General features: G+C 42.3%; 1 protein-coding gene across 2 annotated transcripts; it reads left to right on the top strand.

Moving 5' to 3' along the window:
• Positions 1 to 764: 764 nt before the first annotated feature.
• Positions 765 to 17,461, top strand: CHRNB3 (cholinergic receptor nicotinic beta 3 subunit). 2 transcript variants are annotated; one of them, XM_044444040.1, is made up of 5 exons: positions 765 to 796; positions 3,677 to 3,721; positions 12,717 to 12,826; positions 14,793 to 15,666; positions 17,291 to 17,461. In XM_044444040.1, exons 2-5 carry the CDS (start codon positions 3,695 to 3,697, stop codon positions 17,423 to 17,425), a joined length of 1,146 nt encoding a protein of 381 aa, XP_044299975.1. In that variant the 5' UTR covers positions 765 to 796; positions 3,677 to 3,694; the 3' UTR covers positions 17,426 to 17,461. The 2 variants fall into 2 exon arrangements, with proteins under 2 accessions (XP_044299975.1, XP_044299974.1); XM_044444039.1 differs by lacking the exon at positions 765 to 796 and having other exon boundaries at positions 3,547 to 3,721.
• The last annotated feature ends 408 nt before the right edge of the window (positions 17,462 to 17,869 follow it).

Raw genomic sequence — 17,869 nt, 5'->3', positions numbered from 1 at the left:
TATTTTGGATTAAAGCTCTCCCAGATAGTTGATGTGGTAGGTGATCTATGAACCCATTTTTCTGAGTTCCACAGGCAGGGAAGGACAATTTTCTTTCTTTAAGTACAAAGAATGGCAATTTACCTTCCTCAAGTAGAACCTGACCCTTATACTCTTATTTCATTTTCCCCATCAATCCTATTCATGTTAAATGAAAATGTTGACCCTACATGCAACTGTTGTAAAAAAAGGCAAATCCTATGTTAGGTATATGAAACTGCCAATATCATAGTGCCCTTATAGAAATGGTGTGGTGTTATTGTGTGTCCACACCTGGAACACTGTTTATATTTCTGGCCACTGCATCAAAAATAGGAGATGGTAGAGTTTTTAAAAAAATGCAAAAAAGTGGCAACTAAATGAGGCTGCTGAAACAATGCCCCTTTCAGGAAAGATTACAACAACTGCAACTATTTTGCTTAGCAAAAAGGTGGGTAAGGGGACGACATGATAGAGATGTACAAAATTATGCATCATGTGGAGAAAGTGGGTTGTAAGACTGTTTTCTCCTTCTCTCATAATATTAGAACACAGGGTCATCCCATGAAGTTGATTGGTGGAAGATTCAGGATGGATAAGAGGAAGGCCTTCACACAGCACATAGTTAAACTATGGAATTATCTACCACAAGATGTAACAATGGCTGCTAATCTGGGTGGTTTTAAAAGGGAACTGGACACATTCTTGAAAAGAAGGCTGTCAGTGACTACTAGTCAATGGCTTTAGTAGAAGTGTGTCTTGGTGCAATGTTTCTCAGGTTTGCTTTTTCATTTGTTCATAAATTATTTGGAGCTGGGTGAGCAATGAGGTAGTCAGTTTTAATGCCAAAATGTTTAGGATGATTAAAACAAAAAGGGATGTTGAAGTGTTCCAAAGGATCTTTTCAAACTGGATAAATGAGCATCAAAATAACAAATTAGGTTTGGCATGAGCAAGTGTAAAGTGATGCACAGTGGGGCAAAACTGATTTCTAATATTCAAAACTCCTAACATATACGGATGGGAACTGAGCTGGTGGTGACTAACCAGTGCAGGGATCTGGCATGGTGGAGGATAGCTTGATGAAAGCATCAACCCAGTGTGCACATTTTGTGGTAAAGGCAAATTCCATGTTGGGTCTCATAAGGAAAAGAATAGAAAATAAACCTGCCAATATCATAATATCTCTTTACAAATCTATAGTGTGATCAGATTTGGAATGCTGAACATTGTTCTGGTCACCATACTTTATTCACTTATTGTAGAGCAGGAGAAGGTGTAGAAAAGAGCAATCAAGATGATCAAGGCACTAGAGGAAAGGTTACAATATCCTAAAAGTCAAATGTAGGCTGCTAGGTAAGAAGCTGAAAGCTAAAACTTCACAGTTTCTTTCACTGAAATGCCAGCAGTTCTACACACCGAGCTTGCTACACGGATATATTTATTAATTAAATTTGTATAAAAGTCTCCCACTGGCATTATGCTATCTGGGCAACCAAAAGCATCAATAATGGCACATGTGAGGATTCTCAATGCACAGATGAGACGCTGGTTTACAGAGAAGAGGTTTACATTTGGCAGTTACTGGTACTTGTTTGTTTATTTTAACAAGCCAGGCCTGTACAAAATGGATGAGCTTCACTTAAACTGGAATTGAAGGGAAGCAGAGCAGCTTTTAAATTGAACCCTGGGTGAAAGGGGTCGGAAAGCCTCTGGTTCCCTAATGGTCACTAAATCATCCCTGACCTGTTTTCAGTCACTCAAAGGGGATGCTGTAAAAATGATGCATTTTGTGAAGAAAGTGATCTATCTCCCATAATACTGGAAGCAGGGGTCATCATTCAGAACAGAGTTCTTCACATGGCACATAGCTAAATGGTGGAATTCATTATCACAAGAACTAGTTGTTGGGTACCAATCTGTACAACTTTAAAATGGAATTAATGTTACATTGCATTTATATTTTGCCCTTTTTCCTCCTGTGAGGAATCCAAGGTGGTTTACAGCATTGCATTCTCTCCTCACCACAATGGCCCTGTGAGGTAGGTTAGGCTGAGTGTATATGCCTGGCCCTTAGTCCCCCAGTGAGCTTCATGGCTGAGTGGGGACTAGAACCTGGATCTCCTGATCCAGTCCCAGTCCAGTACTCAAGCTACCACACCACACTGATTCTCTTAGTCAAATTCACAGAGGCTAAGACTATTGTCAGGATTTCAGACCTGCTTGGAAAGAATACTTGGGTTCAGTGCAAGCGTACAATCAAGCACCCAACAGTTTTATTTGCAGCTACAGAAATCCCTAAATTACAAGAGTGCTGCAGGGTAGCAGTTAAGACTGACTGCATGGATCAGAGCATGTTCAGAGTGTTTTATGGACTTGCAGTCATGTTCACTTGAGAGGGAGGGGAATGAGACCTTGAATGGGTGATATGTAAGAACAATACGAGAACAAACGGCAAATGTAGAAACATTGGGAAACCATTATAGACATGTTTGCTTTTTACAGTCTGAGGTAGGAATTTCAGGAAGACAATGAGGGTGCTGGCAGAAGGGTGAGGGGAATCTTCAAGATTACATATCGATTTGCCTGTCTTGGGGCTTGCCTCCTTTTCCCATAGAAGGAACCTGAATGAAAAAACCCTGCAGATTGAAGGGGGAAGAAAACAGGCAGTTTTCTATATTCTAAAGTATGACATGCATAAAATACAAAACTTTTGGACATGCACATAGTAGGCATGTCATGAGCGGAGCTGGCTAGAGCTGGGGGAGGGAGGTCAGACTAGATGGCCTGGGGAACCTCCTCTGACTCACTTTGTTTCTATGTTTCTAAACTTTCATTAGGGCAACTCCAACACTATCAATGGCTATTAGTCCCAATAGCTGTGTATTAGCTCCAGTACAAGAAACAGCCTGCCTCTAAATACTGTTAAACCGTCCAGAGACTTCAGTGAGGGATGGTCTAAAAAAGTTTTAAATAAATAAATAAAAACTCCAAATTCTGGGGAACATGGGTAGGATGTGGGCTTATCCCAGGCATCCGTTTGGCCACTGTGTAAACAGGGTGCTGGGCTAAATAGCTCTTTGGGCCCTTCTTATTGCAACAGTGTCAGGGCCAGTCCAGGCTTGTCACTGCCAGCCATCCCCAAATCTAAGCCAGGATGTTGGTAGCTGGCTGGGCTGGGGGCCAGCAGGGCCAGAGACCACTGGGCCAGCCTCTTTCTGGGGTAAAAGGTCTGACTGATCTGGATAGCCAGCTGGATGCAAGGGCCAGCACTACATGCTCCTGCTTGAGGAAGGCCCTGTGGCCTGGGCCCAAGAGGCTGCACTTCGGCCTTGGGGTGTGAGGTTTCCTACTCCAGCCCTGCAGGCCCTGACAGCAGCCACTGTGCAAAGCAGCGCTCAAACCACTGGATTCCTTTCAGTCAAGCAGGTATAAAAGGCTCGATCAGCCTTCCAGGCCAGCAGTTGTAACTCAAGCGGAAGAGCTGCCTTAAGAATTGCAGAGCCACTCCGCCTTCCTATGTTAATTACAACTGGCAGTGTTAGTCCAAAGAGGTGTGCCGTTAAAGGTTAACTATTTTATGCACAAATTCTATTGGGAACCCCATCCCTGTAATGCTCTGAAAGAAAACAGTGACTTATGCTTTTTCCTTTCCCAGGATGAAAAGAATCAGCTAATGACAACCAATGTATGGCTGAAACAGGTAATCAGTTTGTGTGTGTGTGAATGTGTGTCTGTATAAATATACTTATGATGATTGGCTGTAAATATTTTACAGGAGGTGCTTGAATTTAAGGAAATTTAGTCCCATTGACCTCAATGGATACAAGCTGGCTTACATCCCAGAAACTATTATCTAACTGTGATGCTACACAGAGGCAATGCTGATTAATGGCCTGCAAAGATGTTAGATGTTTATTACATTTGTAATAAAACTGATTCACGGAGGTGGGGAGGGATTATATTTCTAATGCAGCAGTTTTGGTGCTTCTGAGTTCCCTTATGAGACATCAGGCCATGACAAAAAAGCACCAGCTTCTGTGCTGCTACTTCCTGTCAAGATGCAACCATGGAATGTTGGGTGTACATGGCTTAGGATTCAAGGGAACAGGATCAGTTTATGCAGGGCAATCTCAGAGTGCCACTTAATGAGGAGGCTTCGAAGGCAGTCACAAGGGAGAGGGCCTTCTCAGTGACAGCCCCCCAATGGTGAAAAGATCTTTGCACTGAGGCCTGCTGGATGCAACTTGTCATCCTTACAATGCCCTCTAAGAAAGTCCTCTGTGCTGCAGCATTTAGCAATATGTAAGGTTTATTTAATGGTTTAATGGTGGCACCTATGTCAGGTATTTTTAATGGATCTACTCAATCTGCTGCTAAATTGTTTGCAAAATTTTAACAATATCTAGTCTGGAAAAAATTATGGTTGTTTTTATGGGATTATATCTTGTTTTTAGGAACTGCTGGCAACTTCCCAGAGAGCTTCATCTATTGGGGAGATAGAAATAAGCACATAAGTGAATTAAAATGTTGAGGCCAAGTAGGGCTGGCCAGTACTTTGAGGGAAATAGCTGTATGTTCCAGAATCTTCTCTAATAGAGAAAGATTTCAGGGCAGGCTCACAGGTGTTCTCTGAGGCAGAGATACTGGTGCAGGTGGGGTTCTTGGACAGCATAAAGTATGAAGTCCACAACTCAGGTACCAGAAACAAGATACCTTCGAGGTTTTGTTAAGTGTTTCTATTATGGTGTTTCCCAACCAGATGCCCCTCACATGTGTTGGACAACAACTCTCACTGGTTATGCAAGCTGAGGAAGATGGGAATTGTAGTTCAACAGAGGTGCTTGGTTGGGAAAGGCTGCTCGAGGGGAAAGGAGGGTTCCCTGAAGCCTAGTGCGACCAAGGGCTGGTGGGGGGGGGGGGGAATCCTCCACCTTGTATGACTAAGATAGCAGGCTTCTCTAGATGAGTCAATTATTGTGTGCCCACAATTCCCTCCTAGTGTTAGTTTGCAGCTACTTTATATAACAATGTCATCCTTCAGGGCCTCTCCCTTCCTTGTCAAGCATTTCCACAGCATTTTTTACACCAAGGGAATTGGTGTAAAATGAACCAGAATGAAAATTTCTTGTTGGCAAAAATTCTTTTGCAGTCCTACTGCACTGCAGAGCCACTTTGTGGTTGTATGATGGAAGATACAGACAGGCAGAGAGAGAGGATGAGAGAACCTTGGGTGGGGGGAGACATACATGTAAAGTATCTACATTTAATCACACCATGAGTCCTGAAGCAGAAGCCTCAGTGAAGTGGCAGGTTAAAAGCCCGTCATCTTGGTAAATAAAGGTGATAGGCTATATATTTCCTTCCTTGGCGATACCTAGAGTTTACTATAAGAGGACAGCTGGCCTGAATGTGCTGCATTCAGGCACAGTACATTAACCATGTACACTTCCCTCTTAAGTGCAAACCAGCCCCAGGCTGCTCCCCGCCCCCTTTTTAGGCAACCCACAGCTGTCCTTGAGCTGTGTGGCCCAGCCAAGTAATTATGGAAGAAAACTGGTTAATAAATTAATTTCGTTTCACCAGTTCAATTGTGGAGCATAATTTTATTTTAGAGGCACCACAGAGAACATTCTGTAGTGGTCGGGCCAGTTCTGTCAGCTGTACAGATTATCACTGGCTCAAAATCCCTTCCCTAGAGACTGGATCTACTGAAGTAATTTGTCCAGTTTCTGAAGTGCAGCAGCCTGGAAGCATGGCACTAGTTCTGGGCAGTGTTATAGTGGAACAACCTCAATAGGGTCAACACATAGGGGCTTTTTGATGAGCACGGATGTGGAGATTATCTGAGGAGCCCCTCAAGATTCCATGTGCTTTCTCAGCTTAGGCAGTAGTGGGGCAGAGACTGAGAAATGGATTTTCTTATCCCCAACAATATATTGTTGTGGGCTGTCTCTGCTCTAATGCAGGTAGTTTGAGTTGGTTTGATCTTGAATGGGTGATTAAGACCCATTTGCTTTAGAAAAGAGCTGTCCCTGGTGGAAATGAAACATCCTAGAACTTATTTGTTGATATAGAACAACAGAGATGCCGTAATTTTGGAGGCACCCTTGGGTGTGGGATTACAGAGACCCCAGGATGACCACCTGTGCTTCAAAAGTTACCACTTTGCCACTGGTGCTGGGAAGTAGGACAGAACCATTTGTGTGTAAGGGGATATGAGAAAGAACCTGGGGGCTTACCTTCCTCAGTATGTCAACCTTCCCTAAAAATTTAGCACCCAGTTTTTGAAAAAGCCAATCTCTAATTCTTTTACATCTAAAGAAAATAAACAGTCATCCATGCAGGTGGTACCATTCTCTTACCCAGTGGCTCAGTCAGAAATCCACCAAATCCTCCTCTCCAGTGTTGGATCAATGAGTATGAAGGCCCTGAAATAGATGATTCATAGATTCATAGAAGAGTAGGGTTGGAAGGGGCCAAGAAGGCCATCAGTCCAACCCCCTGCTGGTGCGGGATGCCAAGGCACACCATCCCACTCAGATGACTGTCCAGTTTTGCCCTGAATGTCTCCAGAGAGAAGCTCTTGGCACTTTTAACTATGATTCTGTTTGAATGTCCAAGTATTTGCACTGAATATAAAGTTAATTTGTTCAATAATGTCTATAAAAATGCATGTAACATTGTTGTAATTTATTTGGAACCCTATATCACCCCTGGATCATTTGCATTTATTTTTCACCCTCTTCCCCTAATTTCTGAGCTAGGACTAAGACAAGCCACCAGAATTCAGAGTAACACAAAAACTCCCTTTCTGAACTGCTCCCTAGTTCTCGACGTGCCTAAATGCAGCTCAGGTTGGCATGATTTGTACTGCTGGAGAGGACGTGCAAAATTCCCTTTACTTCCTTTGTTGGCAAAGCAGGGCATCTCAGCCCTTGGGGACTATTATTTATCTCCTGGAGGGCACAAGAATGAGAGTTTGGTTGACCTGAAGTTCCTTCAGTCAGTTAGATTCTCTTTCCTCCAAGGTATTATTTAGAGGCTTACTTTAAATTGTTTATGGTGTAATCCTATGCAATGCACTCTCATTAGATGGAACGGTTCATAATATCTAAGGCCAATGTGGGAGAAGGTTAGAGATGAATTTTACTTCCTTTTGTACAATTTTGGTTGACCAGTCAATCAAAATAACTAACTAAATAAATCTTTTTAAAATGATGGCTTAACTTCAATTTACTGTTCATATGCTGGAAAATAATCCATAGGCTTAATAGTCTTCAAGATTTTTAGATTTTGATTTAGATTTTTTCCCTTTGGCTGAAATAATGGCACTTACTACAGTCATATAAGTAGCCTTCTTCAACCTAATGTTCTGCAGATGTTTTTGAATTCAGTTCCTATCAGTCCTAGCCAGCATGACCAATGTTCAGGAATGCTGGGAGTTGTAGTCCAAAACATCTGAAGGGTCCCTGGTTAGTTAAAGGTGATATACAGCTTAAATATTAGCTGAAAGAAAGCAAAAGAATGATAAGAATGTGATTCTATGTCTATGTCAAAAGTAAACCCCACTGAGCTCAATAGGAAATACTTGCCAGGTAAGAATGATAGATTGCTGCCTAAAGCAGTTGTTTCCAATATTTTCAGAAGCAGGCATGAGTCATCCTTTAACTGGTCAAATAACTGGCCAAATGGAACTTTTTACTCTGCATCTCTGTCTTCCTCCTTTTCTTCCTCCCTATCTTCTCCTTAAACTAAAAGAAAGAAAATGATGGTGGCACAGATGGTACAAGCAAGCCTAGATCGGAGCACAACACAGTTGAGAGTTGCATCCCCCGAGTTAAAGACCAGTAGATAAACTAGACATTCTAATTCCACAAATTTCAATGTTTACACAAATGTGTTTATCACATGAGTGCCTCAATCTCTGAAGGCAACTCAGCACTAATTTTGCCACTCCTTCATCTGAAATGAAATCCTATCTGTGTCTCAGGTGAGCCAGAAGCATGCTGGCAATAGAAGGGCTGTCTCTGACAAATGCAAAAGCAACACAGCTATCCATGGCAATCTTAAGGGATGTGTGTCTGGCCTTGGACATAGGCAGTGGTCTGGAGTGAGGCAGGGAGTGAAGGATAAATCAAGTTGGAAGCACCAAAGAATCAGTCAAGGACAGACCAGGAGGCAGGAGCAAGTCAGCAGTCAGGATCAAATGGCAACCAAAGATAAAGAAATGGGACAAAGCTCAGGAAGACTTTGATGCTGAAGGATGCTAGTGAGGAGCCCCCACTTCATCACCTGCATTGGCTTCCAGTCTTTTTCTGAGCTCAATTCAAAGGGGTGATCCTGACCTTTTACGCTCTAAACAACTTGAGGCCAGAGTATCTAAAGCAGCCTTTCTCAACATAGTGCTTTCCACATGTGTCAAACTCCAGTTCCCATAATCCCCAGCCAGCAGGGGCATTGGCCACACTGACTGGAGATTATGGGTATTGTAACACAATGCTGCTGGAAGTTGTTGCCTCCTGCATGTATCTACTTGGTGCCCATTAATAAGAGTCTTCCCTCCTCAAGAGGGTTTGCCTGGTGCCTATGCTGTTACCTTTCTGCTTCCAGGAAAAGGCCTTGATTTTTCTCCAGGCATTCACCCATTCATATATATATTCAGTTCTATGCAATGTGTTGTTTTGTGTTGTATTTTGATGTTTAACTTTTTGTAATCTCCCAGATAATGTCTGTAATTGGGCAGATTAAAATATAATAAATAAATGCATCTATATGTACATACATACATAAGATACAACTGGAGCAGGAAGCTTTCTTATATTCCTTCCTGTTCAGGAGGATGCAGTGGCCAGCTTTGGTAGGTGAATTTAGGCCAGTGATCCAGGCTACTTTACTGAGAAGCTGCCACTGTTTGCAGTGCAATGGCTCCCCATATGGGGAGCTGTCCACAGAATCCCGCAGATCAAGGCAGAATACACACAACTATCTCCCATGGTATTAGCTGACAGAATAAAGGCACCTTTGACTTCTAAGAGCTTCTGACTGGGACTGGAGTGGGAGGAGATTGTGCCTTTCCAGGAGGCCTCTTAGAAATTCCCAGTTCACTTACTGAAAAGAACAATTGGCCTAGATGGATCCACAAGTGTACACTTTGCTGTCTTCTTAGATTAAAGACATGGGTGAATTTGTCTTTAGAGAAGGACACAGGATCTATGCAGAAGCCTTGGAGTAACTGGTGTGCTGGAAAGTAGTGGAAAGAATTAAACATGCATCATCTACTTGTAGGACATAATTGATTATTCATATCTGAAGCGTGTAAACATCAAAGTGGGGGAAGATTTTTTTTAGCGCATTATGCAGTCACTTAACTAGGAATAATGACATGAAATTAAGCAACTGTAACTCTGAGTAGAGACTATCTGCAACTCTTGGTTATGAATCCCTGATGCTGTCTCCAAAAACAACCCCTGTGGGTAGGGATTTGGTGTGAAGAAGCAGTGAGGGGAGGGGTGCTCAATTGTTTTCCTGTTTTCCGAATCTCCACTCCAAATTGTCCCCACATCTTTTTGAAACCACTGGCGGAGAAAAGTTCAAAACACACTGCATGCAGGGTGACTTCCTTCTTAGTAGGCATGTGTAACTGCTGTACAGCACTCTGCTGAAATGCCTGGAGTTCAACACTTTGCATCACTGAGCAGCAATAGGAGAAAGATGGGCTTGGGGAAATGAAGTTAAGTTCTGATGGTTCAGGAATAAAAAAGCAGAGGGAAACTGAGAAGAAATGTTCTGAGGAAAGTGTGAAGAGGGAGAAGCTGAGAGATCTTAAGGATACTGAGAGAAGAGAGCAGCAGCATCTGCCCTGCCCCCAGTTACTTGTCAATAAATGTTTGATAACCAGCCTGCTGCTTACAGTAACTTCTGAGTCTTGGACTGCACAACTAGAAGTTTTTGAGATCTACCTAGGTAGACTGTGTCACTCTCAGATTCCTTTAAATCAGGAGTATCCAACCTTTTGGCTTCTCTGGGCCACACAGAAGAAAAAAAATGGTCTTGGGCTGCACGTTAAATATACAAGCACTAACAAAAGCTGATGACCCCCCCCCCCAAAAAAAAAGGTCTGTACATAATTTTTTTGATATCTGCCACCACCATGCATACAAAAAATAGCAAGAGCATACGTACATTTATTTTACATGAAGTTGTGACGTGATATTGCCATCTGCGAAGTTCACGCTCAAGAACCACGCAATTGAGTCACCCCCAGAATTGTAAAAAAGATCTCAGTGTTTGAAGCAAGTTTACAATTTTACGTTGGGCCGTATTCATAGCCCTCCTGAGCTTTGTGCGGCCTGCAGGCCATGGGTTGGACACCCCTGCTTTAAATAGATTATGGTGTGTTCCTATGCAATAAACCCTGGAGAGAGGGAATACTTCAAAATATCTAATGCCAAAGTGGGAGAAGAATGGAGGCGATCTTCACTTCCCTTGTAACAGGTGTCCCCTTTGGTGGACCCTTGCACCTGTTTAGAAGAGGCACACTGGCAAAGGCTGAGCTGGGGCTGGAAAGGCCACAGGATTTCTTTTTTCCTAGACCTTTTCTTTTCCCTCCCCCTGCCCACCATTTACCTCCATTTCTCTCCCTCTGAGGCTATTTTTGCAGCCTTGGCAAGCAGCTGGCACCATTTTTCTGCCAATGGCTGCAAGGGGACTGGGGAAAAGATTAGATTCTGGAGTCCCTCTTCTGTGTGTTTGGGCTTTGGAGGCAGGGACTCTAATAGTCTGCAGGATGCTCTCCCCATAAAATGCCTCTTTCTTCCATAGGAATGTTTGTTGGCTTTTTCCTCTTCCCCTCCCTCACTTACTCCTTCCTCTTTAAATAAATAGTTGTTCTTATTTTATAAGTTGTTCTCTGGTTTTCCTCCCACTCCTTTTTGTGGAATGGGGTCCTGATAGGCTGGAAACACAGTCTGGTAGTTTGTAGGTCAGCATTTTTTCTCTTCCTTGTTTCCCTATTATATGAATCTCCATCTTTCCATCACCCTACAGAATTTCTGGTCGAGAAAGTGGTATTGGGCTACCTCACTTCCTGACAGGCTTCTGTGCCCATTATTTAATTAATATTTAATTTACTTAATATTTAATTATTTAATTAATATTTAACTAAATATTAAATATTTAATATTCTGCTGTGCAACGCATGCCACAGTGCAAGTGATGCAGAAGGAGAGGGTATTTGAAACCCCTTCCAGTAGCATGGAGGATATTGCAGTGGGCGGTGGGATTTGGATCTTGTGGGAGTCCTGTGTCTGAATTCTGAATGGGAAGATGTTTGCATTGCTCATATTGATTTTAGTGAGCAAAATTGTTCTTTTCTCTTGCATTCCCGCGGGGCAACAAAAATTCCCTCCATAAATAATAAATGTAAGCAGAGAGCTTCTTTTTTTTCGTTTATTACTGTAAGCCTGATGCCATTCTAAGCAGTTTGGCTTCTACACTGCGGCATGAAACCAATGTAAGCTTGCCAGCTGCCCTGAAAAAGAGCAATTTGGCCTACTCTTGTATCATTAGGAGTAGCCTGTGCTGTACGAATCGGCACGGAGAACTTTATACATCATAGAAATAAGTATGCTCACCTGATAATGTCTGCAGATCAAGTTGCTTTTCAGAGATTAGTAGCAAGGTCCAGTTTGAAAAACAGAGTGGTAGCCATAAAAATGCAATGCAACCTCCCCTCTTTAAAAAAAATAAAGACAAGAATATTGTTGTGCAGTTTGTGAAGAGAGCTGAGGTTAAGGCTGCTTCATTCTCAAAGGTCAAGTTTGCATTGTTTTCTGTTAGCTCCCTTTCTCACTGGGAAAAATCTTATCTCCAGTCTACTCATCAGAGATACAATCTGTTCAGCACCAGAAGAGGAGGCAGAGCCTGGAGAAGAAGCTGTCAGGACAGAGGAACCCAAACAGACTGTACTAGATCGATAACCTGACCTGGAATTAGGAAGCTTGATTCATTGAGTTTATCAACATCTCAGTCACAAGACTTCTGGGGGACATGTGAAGTAAAAAATAAAGGAAGAAGTAAATGCCATGACAATAAAATCAAAATAAATTGCTTTAAAGTGCAAAGTAACAGGTTAAAACAGTTCACTAATGACTACCATAGTGTAAAAGAAAAAATATATAGAACTAGACATTCACATCAAAACCACAGCTTATTATAATGGCATAGTATAACATTGAAAAGGTCTTTTTGGTTGGTATCAAAAAGTCAAGGGAAGTCGGAACCAAGAGCGCCTCTCTGGGGATTGTATGCCAAAATCACCGGGCCACTGGTGAAAAGGTCTTTTTTCTCTGAGCTATCTTCCTATGCCCACATTCCTAAAATCAATTGCCAAGAGGGAATTTCACCTTTGCAAGGGGAAGATTCAGCAGGGTACTGGCATGTTTGCGGCTGACTTTTCAAGCCTGATATTGAGGCAAAGGATCTGAAATAATACCAGTTGACAGGGCCAGGTCTTTGCAGTCACAGTCCCTTGCCCCACTTTGGCCTTGGGGCTGCTGTGATGTGCTTCTGTGAACTGAGATTGGACATATGATTGGGCTGCCTTTAAGGGACCATTCTAAGTTTATTCTTGGCTTGGAATGATCAGCTAACTAAACCTGAAAGTGTAACTCCGCTGCTTTTTCTGATTGTTAAAGGAATGGATTGACCACAAATTGTGCTGGAATCCTGAAGACTATGGTGGGATCACAGCAATTCGGGTCCCATCTGAATCCCTGTGGCTCCCAGATATTGTTTTGTTTGAAAAGTGAGTATAGGATTCCTACCATTTTGTATTTGTATCGTATTTTTGGAACTTGTGGCACATGGTCAGGGCCCATATATCCTGCTTTAAAAAATGCCTATCTGGTCCAAGTTCAATTTAAAGATAAAGAACCATAAAAAGCTAGTCTAAAGGCCTGAGTTGTGTGTTATTCCTATTGAAATCACAGCAATCATTTATATATTAACACAATCTAAATCTAAACACAATCTAAATTTGCAAATGTAAATGTTACACAGTTCTGTCTCTTGGTAATGCATTTCCTCTTTTTTGGCAGTGAGTAAATGGCACCTTAGTTCAAAGTGCTCAGGAAAAGCCAAGAAGTTATTTCTTGGCTTATTTATTTGTATAGCACCATTAGTATGTCTGGTGCTTTACAAACTAACAAAGGCAAAAAGACAGGTCCCTGGCCCAAGGAGCTTACAGTCTAAATTTCAATAGAGGAGAGACAACATAAGAGGAGAAAGGTGTTGGCAGGTTAATGTGTGTAAGTGAATTGAAGGGTACATACTGTTTGTATCACTCGCTTGCTTACTCAAATATTACTACTAGGCTGCCTTTAAGGGAGAAACCCTCTTAAAGATTGTTGTTGTTGTTAGTCGCGAAGTCATGTCCGACCCGTCACGACCCCATGGACAGCATTCCTCCAGGCCTTCCTGTCCTCCACCATCCCCCGGAGTCCACTCAAGCTCACACCAACTGCTTCAGTGACTCCATCCAGCCACCTCATCCTCTGCCATCCCCTTCTTCTTTTGCCATCTACTGTTCCCAGCATTAGGCTCTTCTCCAGGGAGTCCTTCCTTCTCATTAGGTGGCCAAAGTTTTTGATTCACTGGAGAAGGAAATGGTAACCCACTCCAGTATCTGTGCCATGAAAACCCATGGACAGTACCAAAAGGCAAAAAGATATGACACCAGAAGATGAGCCCCTCAGGTCGGAAGGTGTCCAGTATGCTACTGGGGAAGAGCAGAGGGCTATTACTAGTAGTGCCAGAAAGAATGAAGCGACTGGGTCAAAGCCGAAAGGACACTCTTAAAGATAGGTGACTGCAAATCAGGAATCGTGAACCCTTTTCAGTCCAATGGCCAAATTCAATTTAGAAGAAGCTCTTGAGGGCTGTATTCCAGTAGTGGGCAAGGCCAAAGGCAAAATTGGGTAACTAAACCCACTTCATGTGGTGAATGATGGCCTTCTAAGATGGCCTCACATTTGTAAGTACTTGCTTTTAAAATTATCTGCATATATGCAAGTGTATCTCTCTTTCTCTCAATCTCTCTGGTGCTATCTAATTGTTTGGAAGCACTTTTTAATGGATTAAAATACTTTGAATGGGTTAATTCTGTCTTCCCCAACCTAATGTTGGGAATGATAGAAGCTGCAGTCTAACAGATCTGGAGGGCACCAGGTTGGAGAAGGTTGGATTAATTTCAGCAAATTAATTTATGAAACATTGGAGTCTTTATGTGAATCACATACTTCGCTGTGTTTGCAGTGGATACGTCTTTGTTCCTAGCTAGTTGATTGTAGGCCTTCTACTCCTGGACTAGTAAGCCAAAGGGCACACTATGGCAGACCTGGATGACATGTTTGTTTTTTTACTAAAACTCTAAATTCCACTTGCAATAGCCAAGTGAAAAACTTACATACTTCAAATTAAAATAGAGTGCCTTTAAGCACATTCTGAACCTAGGAATTTGTTTCAGTGTTCCCCATTCTTTCCCTCCAAAGTTCACTCTTGGCTGCTCCAAGTTTTCTTCATTTCAGCTGTCTATGCAAAAATGAAATGATTTTGTTCCTGACACTTGATATGATGTATGGTCTGCTGTTTCCCTGTCTACCATTACTGAAGCTATAGAAAGCAGAATTGGCAGGTAAGGAAAAGAATCAAAACTAGCCACTTGAAACACAATTCAGAAACTTTTCTTCTCTTCCACCCCCTCCCCTTTCCAGTGCGGATGGCCGCTTTGAAGGTTCGTTGATGACAAAAGCCATCGTCAAATATAATGGGATAGTAGTCTGGACACCTCCAGCAAGTTATAAAAGTTCCTGCACTATGGATGTAACCTTCTTCCCATTTGACAGGCAGAATTGCTCAATGAAGTTTGGATCATGGACCTATGATGGCAGTATGGTCGACTTAATCCTAGTAGATGAAAATGTGGACAGGACAGACTTCTTTGATAATGGCGAGTGGGAAATCCTAAATGCGAAGGGAATGAAGGGAAACCGGAAAGATGGCTTGTATTCCTACCCTTTCATCACCTATTCTTTTGTTTTAAGACGCCTCCCTCTATTTTACACCCTCTTCTTAATCATCCCATGCTTGGGATTATCTTTTTTAACAGTGCTTGTTTTTTACTTGCCTTCTGATGAGGGGGAAAAACTGTCACTCTCGACTTCTGTCTTGGTCTCCCTTACTGTTTTTCTCTTAGTCATTGAAGAAATCATCCCCTCTTCCTCCAAAGTTATCCCTTTGATTGGGGAATACTTGTTGTTCATCATGATTTTTGTAACCCTATCAATCATCGTGACTGTTTTTGTCATTAATGTGCACCATCGTTCATCAGCAACCTACCATCCAATGGCTCCTTGGGTGAAAAGACTCTTCCTCCAGAAACTCCCCAGGCTGCTCTGCATGAAAGGGCATATAGATCGCTATTCATTCTCAGATCCTGAAGGGACGCTGAAACAAAAGCCAGCAAGAAAGCATAAACACAAGCAATTCAAGGACAGAGAAAAAATTGTGATTGCATTCTTGGAAAAGGCCGCTGATTCCATCAAGTATATCTCCAGGCATGTTAAGAAGGAACACTTCATCAGGCAGGTATGTTAAAGATCAAGAGGATTGCTTTAGATCTTTAGCAGTCTAGTTTTCAGATTATCATACTGAAGATCTATTGTGTTTGAGATTTGTAAAACAAATATACACACTCAGGTTCTCTTAAGAGTTTGGAAACACATTTTGGTTAATCTGGCTAATATTCTCAAAGTCCAGCATCAAAATTCTCCAAGTCTGGATGATCTACTTTACCTGTGTTAAATGCTTCTTTACAATGCACTTGGTGAGGGAGACTATTAGACCAAACAAACAAACAAACAAACAGAGCCCCCGTCCCCCAACATTAGGCTTAACAGGTCCAGTGAATCTCTGCTTGTATCATGAAACATTAGCTACACGATGTCAATACATTTCCTGCCCCCAAAAGATGCTTCTCAGTGCTAAATGGCTACTACAGATTGGGAGAACCAGTTATCACTGCTTAACCCCTAAAACCAACCTGCTGTTTAGGACAGCCAGTGCTTGAAATTTGCTGACGCTGTATATAGCTCTCTCTAAACTACAAGCCCGAGGACAAATATGACCTTCCAAGGAGCTCAGTTTGGCCATCTGGGGTTCTCCAGAAGGCTGTGACCCATTTCATGACCCAGCCAGCTACCGGGGGGGGGGGGGGGGCGCTTCCCAACTTTGGTGCACTTACTAAAGGTTGATGTGTTTCTGCTAAGGCTTAGTTACTGGCAAGAAATGCTTTAAGCTGCAATACAGTGCTATAGATGTGTATGTCTTTTAAAGGATTTTGGCCCCACCCTACTTGCATTCAGCCCTGCCCTCTACTGGCCCTTGAGAGCAACTCCAAAATTGAACTTGGACCTCGGATTGAACACTGATCACCATCCCAGCCCTAAGTGATCTCATGGTTGCCCTACTCAGCAAATCATGGGTGGGGAACAGATGCTGGGTGGCAGCTCCCATCAGACTCAACCAGCACAGGGAGCGGTAAGAGGACTTATCATCCAGCCAGTTAGTTCCTGCAGACCCTTGTTTCCAGTCTCTTCTCTAAATAACGATTCTACTTTACAGAGCAGGAAAAGGCTATCAGAAGCATGGCCCCAAATCTATGTTTAGGACAGACAACATGGATTTCTAAGCCAATCTTCACTGAGCATTTTAGCTTGTTCATGTAGCTTCTGTTCCATGTTACCCAAAAGGTGTTCTCCATGTGGGCCATTCACCAAAAGTAGTCACACTGCAAAACTTTTGTAATGTGTGTAGGCCCAGATAATAGCAGTGCTTTCAGTCTAGCATAGTGCCTGCCTACATTAAATAACAACATGCCTAAATTTCTGAAGGTATGTGATTGGTCAAGCTAGGATGGTCTGGGCTTGACCAGTACTTGATGGGAGACTGCCAGAAGCATCTTGTGTTTTGCCTAAGGGTTCCCTCATGGAGGAAAGCTGAGATACCAAAGTAACAAAAGTTGTTTTGGTATCATTTTAAAGGTTGGTTCTCTGTTTTCAAGAAGAGACTCTAGTATTCACAAGTGAAGACCTGTAACCGATACAGCACAGCCATTTATTGGGAACAAAGTAAATTCCAAGTGTATTTCAAAGCAGCTTTTTGGTTATATAAATTAGGCACACCACTCATGACTACCATTTTTCTTTTCTAGGTAGTACAAGACTGGAAGTTTGTAGCTCAGGTCCTTGACCGCATCTTCCTGTGGCTATTTTTGGTGGTGTCTGTGATGGGCTCCATTCTTATATTCACTCCTGCTTTAAAGATGTGGTTGCATAGTGGTTTGTAGAAGCACGCCCTTATGGGAGAATTTGCTGAAGGAAAACAACAGAGGTCAATATCGACGGTTAGTTATTATTCAGTGTGTACCTAGAGAACTTGAAATTTCACTCACACTGGGAGAGATCCATGTGGATGATGCTTATACACTCAGATCAAGTTTTAAAGCTGAATTGTATGCTGATTAATCTGGGGCCAAGACCTATTGAACTCAGTGGGATTCCTTGAGTAAGCATGTATAGGATTGCACTATTAACTTTTCAAAGTGTTGCACAAATGAAGATATCAGCTTCTTTATCTATTCTATTGGTAGGCAATTATCTGCTTACTCAGATATATTGGTCAAGAGATAAGCCTATACATGTTAAGCACAGAAACCAATTGGTTTTATATCGCTTTGCACCAGGGAAGGAGAACCTGTGTCCACTAGATGCTCATTCCCATCATCCCAAGC

This window comes from Varanus komodoensis, unplaced genomic scaffold, assembly GCF_004798865.1.
Source record: "Varanus komodoensis strain SLA01 unplaced genomic scaffold, ASM479886v1 scaffold43, whole genome shotgun sequence".
Lineage (NCBI taxonomy): Eukaryota > Metazoa > Chordata > Lepidosauria > Squamata > Varanidae > Varanus > Varanus komodoensis.
The sequence above is the reverse complement of the archived record's forward strand: the minus strand, read 5'-3'. Positions and strand labels throughout refer to the sequence as shown.